Below are 8729 nucleotides of genomic sequence, written 5' to 3' on the forward strand. Positions count from 1 at the left end.
CCGTTGTTTCAAATAAAAGTTTTCCCATCCTTTTGGGCCTACCTCAGTACAGATGTTTATTTAGTGAAAATAAAAGCCATGTTTTGCTGGCAAGTATCCCCCAGTGGTAAGTAATTTCTAATCTTATAGTTGTGGTAAGTCTAAGTTATTTTTTTGCTGAGAATTAAAATGTCTACTTCTAATATTCAAGCAGAACCAGGATCGGAAGCATAGGACGTACGTTTATGTTCTTACTGTGACGGAAATACTGGAAGACTGGGAGGATTCAGTTAATATAGGTAAACCCATTCTCTGTCTTCCATGAGCTACACTTAAAATGTGTTAAGCAAACATCTTTCATTTTCTGAAGCAATTCCTATAATTTGAGGGGAAATACTAATTGTGTTCTATAAACTGAAATTACTGGAAATTGTGATGCTGTTCTTTGACACTTTTGTACACGTATAACTAGGGTTGCTTCCAACATACCGTGTTATTCGTGTTCTATTAATTAGGATATTCTAAGTATTAAGATGGAATAACCTTCGTTACTAGTTGCTGATACAGCTTTTAATTTTGTTTTTAGGCCAAATACTATACTGTTTAATTATTTTTTCCTTAAAAAGTAGAATGTTTTGCTGTCTGATACTCCAGTGTGTTTTTGAAAGTGTCTTTGAAAAAAATCTTTGGAAAGTTTCTCCTGATTCTCCTGGGAGAAAAAAAAATCACTACTATTTACTTTCACCTTAGCCTTATTTTTCAGTAGGGACAGTGCTGACCTTAAGAGGTATCTATTCCTATATATGCATCTATATCATACAGATACTGATGTCATGAAGTTTAGTTATACTAACATACTTCATGATCTAGTATGGATCTTCCACTTCTAATTTAAGTAAACATATTAACTGGTTTTTGTCCTTAATTAAAACAAACAAACAAACAAAACCAAAACTTAGTGCATTCAGTGTATTTGTCCAGCTGAAATCTGAGTTAACTAAGAATTGGTATAAAAAATGACATCCTACTTTGGTTATGCTTTGCCCTTTTCAGGAGGGTGCCGCTTTAGGAGTGTTAACATTCACAAACTTAGTGCTATTAATCTCTCAGCAAATGGCATGTAAATATAAGGGTAGTTTCAAAACTGTGCTCAATTTTTCAGGTGGAGAGAGAATGTTTTGTTTCTGATACTATCAAGTTGTGGGGAGTGCAGTCTCTTAATTGCATGCACTTAAGTCTTAGAACTTAAAAAATAACTCTGGTATAAGGTATATTATTTTTGAAAACTTACGGCTAACCTGAGTAACTCTGTACATTGATATATTTTGAGTATGGAATGCTGCTTTCTAAATCAGACCAAGCCATTCTTCTTCTGTAACTTCATGCATGTTCATTCTGCAGATTGGTTTTGTGCTAGGCATGACAACGTAGGAAGGCAGTATTAAGTCGTTTAAATAATAATACTCTTTTCTGTAAGGACTATAGGTGTAGCTTTTGGTACATATGAACAGTCACATGATCATCTGCCCAGTATCTGCTTCAAGAGAGTTATCTGAAAGGCTTTATCATGAATTTCACTTCAGTAAGCTTGAGTGAATCTCTTGTGTTCATCAGCTCTTTCAATGTCTTTCCACTGTGTCTTTTGCCTGACAACTTGAACTTGAAATGAGTAGAAGTGAATGATCAGATAGCAACAAATGGTGCTGTTACAGATTTGTAACTCTCTTTTTCTTTGTGGATTATACTCATTCAGGAAGGAAAAGAGAATGGTTTAAAGTAGAAGATGCAATCAAGGTCCTTCAGTGTCACAAGCCAGTTCATGCAGAGTACTTGGAAAAACTGAAACTGAGCTGTTCGCCCACTAATGGAAACTCTGTGGTTCCCCCCCTTCCAGATAATAACTCCTTGTATGTCACTTCTGCACAGACTTCCGGGTTGCCCTCTACTGTGAGATAAACATTTGGATTACCTTTTTATTCGTGTCATCACAAGGGGAGGCATCTGTGATCACGTGTAGGCATCTGTATAACTGTCAGTTCTAAGTGAAATATGTGAATGTGTCATAATGACAAATTTCTTTGAACATGTTTTTTCTTTTTAACAATGTAAAATAGTATTTCAGCAAACCAAAGCCATATATGGATTTTTTTAAGATGCCTTAATAGGCCATTTTTTAAAGAAAAAGAAACTTGAGTATATAAATTTCCATATCTGCTAAAATAAAATATGCATCTCACTGGTGTTCAGCTTATTTAAGACTTGTCAGTTTTAGTCAGTAGTTCCGCAAGAGTACTTGCTTAGAAAAATGCTTGAGCAAATAGTCTTATACTAAACTCTTATTTGGTATCCACAGATGAAGCGCTAAGATATAAGATGGCACTCTTTGGGTAAATGGGCGTGTTGAAAGCAGAAATGCATAAGTGTGACTACAATAAAGCACTAAACCACGCTGAGCTCGTTGAGAGCAAAGGATACCGGCACTAAGCACTGCTTGCCTCAGTTATCCAAAAGGTTGCCTTGTCCTATGCAATCTTCCTGTAATGTATAACTAGAGCAAGAACAATAACTTTTGTCTTGCAGCTACCAAAAACTATCCACTATACTTTTGTTTCATTACTTGGTCAGCTGATGAACTGTCAGAAGACTGACATGAAAAGCACTGTAGATCCCTCTTCCCCCACTTTTTTCCTCTTACCATTTTGATAATGTTTTGTTCATGGTGTAATTACACTGCAGGTTCTAAAAACTTCTACTCTTCAGTGAGAAGTATCTCACTGCATGTAGTGTTCCTGCATTCTGTTGTCATTTAAAAATGTGTAGGGGAAAGTAAGACTTACCAAGGGAGCACCCTTAGGTTACAGAGGTGTCTGTTAGCAAGCATGTGTTGAGGTGTCTTGCCCAGCAGGAGGAGCCTGTAGTGGCACCTCCTGGGCTTGATGGCAAGTGGGTTGATACTTAGACTAATGGAGAAATAATGTTCCTTTGTCTTATTCAGAAGCTGTGCTGAAGGCCCCAATTTTAAGTTAATTCTTAAATACTTCAGTTTTACTGTTTTAACATCAATTGCTTTAGCTTCTTGAGTTAAAAGCTGTCCTCTTGATAAAACTTAGCTGGAATAAATGAGATACAGCTGACAACTTCCCTATTCTTAATTATTTTCTCTTCTTTTTCAGCCAAAAAATGAAAACTAAATCCACTGTTGGTCTTAATGTTTTTACCATAGGATTACTCTCTCTGTGTATGTGTGTGTGTATGGTTTCTTCTACAAGAACACAATCTAATTCATATGAACATCCTAATTCTGAATTTTTTCTAGGATCTAAACTCAACTGTACCTCCTCTATAGCCAGACAAAACAGAGGTTGAGGTAGACCATTACCTCACATGTGACGTTTATTCTAGGTAAAGCTCATTCTCTTATACAACATTGAACCTTTGTAAATAGTCCAACTAGTAAATAGTGAGTGTAAAATGGAAAATAAATGTAATTTAAACCTTTTGTTACTCAATACACAAATGGTTAACTTCTACTTTTTTAACACAAATTGTGTAAAATGCTGCTATAAATTAAACTTTTTTGTGCTGTTACACTTTTTTAGGAAAAAATGTTGTTGCCACAAGTTACTCTTTAGAAAACCAATCTTGTGCCATATGTAAATGCATTGAAACTAGGGAGACAGATGATCTGATCTCTTAATGCTGCTCTCTTTGAAGAGGCATAAATACTACTGACAAGAGGCATGAGCCACAAAGCCGAAGACTTCTGAAATGTTGGGTAGGATGCTGCTTTTCCATCCCTGTATCTCCTATTCCAGGTCACTTCCAGAACTGGAAAGAACACACAACTCTGTTCAGGTGCACCTAAAAGGTGGAAGTGTGGCCAACCAACAGCTGATCCTGCCTTTCAGTCATGAGGCGGGGGCCTGGCAAAGGAGTGTCGATATTTCAGCAGTGCACGCGCGTGTATGCGTACATTACACTGAACCTAATCCAGATAGGGACACCATTTGCTCAGCTCACTTCTTTAAACTGAGCAGTCTATCAAAAGCACTGTTTTGCCAGGTAAAACAGAAGAAGGTAGAGCTGAGCATGTTGAAGAATGTCTAATCTTTGTTAAAATCAAACCTGCAGTGTGTAAGGGTACCTCTGGCTCTAAAGTTGCCTTTGAAAGAGTGAATAATTTAGCTCCCTTTTTTGATCACTCTGATGCTCACTTTTTTGTTCAGTAGTCATTTTAACACTTTAAATTGAGCAAACGTGTACAGGCTTTCTTCTAACAAGATTATATAGAATCTGTGAAAGCTAAAAGAAGAATCCAGAGTTTGAGTTCTTATTCATAAAAATGCTTCTGTCTCAGATTCTTGGAATGAAACCAATCCAAGCTTGTATGAGATCTAGTGGTAATGCATGATCTTATTTTGTAACTCTTGAGTTATGTGTTTGATAATAATGTAAAAATGTACAGTATTGCTGTTGCTAACAAACTCAGAGTTGATTGCCTATAAATATTTTGGTTATTTTTTAGTCATTTTTTGGTCACACATTTGAGCTGTTCAGTAGTGCCAGACAGATTGGGTTTTTTTTTTTATAAACAGCATTCATTGTATCAATCTCTTCAGTCTCTATGCAACCTTCAGAATGAAGCTTAGTTTGACTTCTGCTCCTTTTCAAAGATAAATGTTTTGTGAATTGCAAAGGTAAATTGAAATCACTTCAGTGATGCTACAGGAAACAACTGTAGTAAACAGGCAGTGGTATGGCTTCAGTCCTGATGAAACCTGACACTAAGCTTCAACAGAAAGGGTCTGTGTAAAAATCAGAAGAGGAAGGTTGAAGTTTTTTCTACTACCTATCAATTTAAATGTAGGAGCATTTTCTTTTTATATGCATCTCTGTTTAGATGGGCCAAACCTATTTCATACAGAGCAGATTTGGGATTTTTCTCATGCCATAAATTCTGTACAGTATATCCAGATTTGGTTCTCCAGAGAAAAAAGGAAAGAGACAGGTTGTCATCTGCAGTTTTCAAAAAGTCTAGTTTGTAATGCTGCTTCTCCTGGCTGTTGGGTTTTGAGAGTATCAGGAGTTAGATTATGGTGGTATCAAACAGAAATAGCCTTTACAGTTTAAAGTCATGTGGAGCCAGAATTAAGTGAAATGGATGTGCTTTTAAACACAAGAAATAGTGAGGTAGTGCAGAGAGGCTGTTGAAGTGAAAAATCTTATTTTGGTGCTTACTGCATCCCTGACTTAGCCTAGCATTGGTCTTTTAACAATGTGCTGTTAAAAAAAAAAAAAAACAAACAAACTGAGAGGCAAACACTTGGTTTACTTACCAAAATGGTTTGTGAAGTGAAAACTGAAGGGAAGGGGTTAGGGGTGGGGGGGGGCAAATTAAGTTGTAAACATTTTGACCTGCTTGCATGGATTTTCTTTAAAGATCGATGTAAGAATTTTGACTTTTTATATTTGAGAAATACCAGAATAAAAACTAAATTAGTCCTGTGAAGGATGTAGTCATTCCATGGCAAATACTGCAAGAGAAGCGTTTGTGCAAGAGTCCTCAATCCCCTCTAAAATATACTTAGTTTCATCTAATGTTTCCTACTTCTTGCCTCATCCTTGCAACTGTAGCTTCACGTAGTGCTGTGGAAGAGCCCCCTGAAGAGCTCATCACAGCACAACTGCCCTCACTCCCTGTACAGCTCTCTCTGATGGAACTGTTAACCAGACCCATGAGATTTCTAACTCTCTACTTCCTTTCATTATCTTCCTACCTGCCAGTTGCAGCACAGACATGTATTTAGTACCTGTACAATAACAGTGAGAGCAGCTGCATCAGGTCAGACCAAAGGGCCATATATCCCAGTCCCTTGCCTACAGGAATTGGTAGCAACAGGGCAGTAAGTATTTGCCTCAAGTATGCCCCTGCCTAACACCATTTGTAGCTCAGGATCCTCCCCAGCCAGCCACAGTTTCTTTGTGCTGTTACAAGGCATGGATTTCTTTTCCTTGAACTTGACACCATACCCCCTGCCTCCTTAGAACATACCTGTCTCTAATACCCACCCCAGCTTGGAGACTACTGCTGGAGCTCAGTCTGCTCCTGCAGACCCACCTCCTCTTGCCTTGCTTTTTGAATCTGCTTCCTTCCACATTGTTGTGACAGTGAGCAGTTACTCTGTTCCCACTCTCTGTATGACTTCTGACAAGTAGACAGTTACCACACATCCTTCTCCAGATTTAAGAGTTTTACTGTTGTTGTCTGGCTCCTATCAGAGTATCTCCCATGCATCCGGTGAAGTTGAAGCACACAAGTAGGGGTGGTGTGTGTGTCTAAGCACAACATGCAGAGGGAAAGGCAAAATGCTTGACTTTTCCAAGACTCAGAAGATCATAAGAATCTTAAGGTTTTTAAGTTTAATGTGTTTGGGTTTCTTTAAACTGACCCTCTTTCTTTTGACACTGTTCTAGCCTCAGTACTGCTGTGGCATTAAGCTAGGCACTGCATGCTCAGCTGAAGTGATGAAGCCAGCACTGTGCATCCACATTAGGAGGACAATGGTTTTGCCTCAACCTACAAACTCAGCAGCCACAGGCATGTCCCTGCTTGTGGGAATCTGAGTGCTCCAGGCTGTGCACCACCAGGACAATGCTCTTGGGCAATTTTATGTCCCTAAATAAGCAGGAAATGCTGTTCAAAGAGGTAGTTTAGGAAGGCTAGACACCACTGAACGAGCCTGCTGTATCACTAGCTGCTATTTGCCTGATGGCCCACACCCAACTCTAAGCAGCTCAGTGGCAACACTGGTTCCCAATTGCCTTTCCTCTATATCTGTGACCACCCATTCTGATGGATAGACAGTATGAAGCAGCACATACAGCAACACATGCTGCTGGCCAAAGACCAGCACCTTATGCACTTACCCTGCTGCTGGCTTACCTGTGGCCTGGTGCCCGTTACATCCAGATGGACTCTGTAACAAGGCCCTTGTCCCAAGGGACTTTTTGCTGCCACTCAGCTGCTTAACTGTGCTAACCGCTTCCTTCTTTCCTGCTGTCTGGGTACGCCACCAGCACAACCTGTCTTTGAATAAGGCAGGTAAACATCCACAGCAACTGAAGAAAGGAAAAATACTAGAATCACCTTACTGTGTCTTATTCTTCTGAGAGTAGCCCACCTTTAATAATTGTGCATGGGGCATAAGACCACAGACATCCTTCCATAAATTTATCAGTACCCATCCTAAGCCTTCAGTGTGACCCATAATAATAATGAGAGGAGCTGGTGGGAAAACCACAGCAGTGGTACTTCTGAAGGCCCAGCAGGTACTCGGGCTGAGATGAGCATATCTCAGTGAACAGCATATATGAAATCTTTCAGATTTACAACTGACCTTGCAAGGCTGTCTACAGAAATCACAGACATCTGAATGTGGGTACATGTCAGGCAGGGAGGTGCAGATTATGCCTGAACCAAAAATACTACTCACAGCAACTCTGAAGAGCCCAGCCTACACCGGAGTATCTGAAACACAATTTCGCAACAAGTACTCCAGTCAGAGATGAGTTTCCCATGTGAAAAAATTCATATTTTCCTTTTTAAAAAATAATAATATTTCTCTTCCTTGCCACACTTGCATCAATCTCTCTATCTGGGAACGCTCATGAGTGATACACAGAAACCACAGGTACCGTACCTCCCAGTGCTCCCTAACTTGAGGGTTCTTGAGCATTCAGTGCCTCAGTGATGGGCTCATCAAAGGTGACAACTCCCTAGCAACAAACTGAGCTACCCCGATGAGTCACTGTAGGGTATAATTCCCTTTCCTAACACAGGTCATCCAGTGGGTAGTGTTCAGCCGACAGCTTCCACCACCGTGACCTTTCCTGTCAGAGCAGTTTTTATCCTTAGTTTTCTGCCCTGCAGACAAACAGAACAGTCTACTTGCTCACACCTAACCCCTTATTGTATGTAAGTGGTGTTGAGGGGAGTTTTTGAAAGCAAACACAGATAAAGCAGTTACGCTGCTTGCTTCCACTCTTATGTACTTCAGTGCAACATAACAATTAGATATTAAAATCTTCCTGCACACTTTGACAGGAAAGGTTATGATACACAGTACGAAATCCATCATAGCAGACACATAATTATTAACTTTGTGCCATGCTCATAATGTAACAGGGTTTAGCAAAGCTTAGTGCATCTATCAACTTGATTGCACTAGAAATTGTCCAAACTGTGCAGTTAAGTAGGAAAGTCTTGTACTAAACCAGGCAGATTTAAACACAGGCAGGACAAAAAAAAAAAAAAAAAAAAATCAGCATCACCTGCTTTTCACATCACACACACCACGTGTGTACCAGAGCAGCCCCCGCTGATGGCTTTAGGACAGAGGTGTTGCTCTTTGCTCCCCATACAAGAGAGGGGGGAAAAAAAAAAGCCACAGTAACTGGAAAGTGAGTTATGAGAGAAGTTATCAATGTTTATCATCTTCCTTATTTTAACAGAACTGTTAAAGCTATTGCATGCTGATGGCAGCCCACTACAGTTAAATCAAGCTCAGTGTCTACGTAATGAATAATCACTCTTCCTTTTATTTCAGTGTCATATTACATTACAGTCAAGACATGTTATTGACAAAACCTACCAGACATTTTACTTTGAGTAACCCTCAAAAAAAAAAATCCCAAGGAGTGTACATAAATCGAGATGTCACAATTTTTGATGTTACTGGTCCATTAAGATG

General features: G+C 39.2%; 1 protein-coding gene across 2 annotated transcripts in view; it reads left to right on the plus strand.

Annotated features, from left to right (window-relative positions):
• NUDT4 (nudix hydrolase 4) overlaps positions 1-4485 on the plus strand; it is a 32188-nt gene extending 27703 nt beyond the window's left edge. The window contains exons 4-5 of one of the 2 annotated variants that reach the window (XM_068400730.1): positions 191-278; positions 1733-4485. In XM_068400730.1, the coding sequence (XP_068256831.1) occupies positions 191-278; positions 1733-1935 (291 nt within the window). In that variant the 3' untranslated portion in view covers positions 1936-4485. The remainder of the gene's footprint in view (positions 1-190; positions 279-1732) is intronic. The other variant, XM_068400731.1, reaches the window with a different exon arrangement.
• The last annotated feature ends 4244 nt before the right edge of the window (positions 4486-8729 follow it).

Source organism: Nyctibius grandis, chromosome 5 (assembly GCF_013368605.1).
Source record: "Nyctibius grandis isolate bNycGra1 chromosome 5, bNycGra1.pri, whole genome shotgun sequence".
In the NCBI taxonomy this organism is placed as follows: Eukaryota; Metazoa; Chordata; class Aves; order Nyctibiiformes; family Nyctibiidae; genus Nyctibius; species Nyctibius grandis.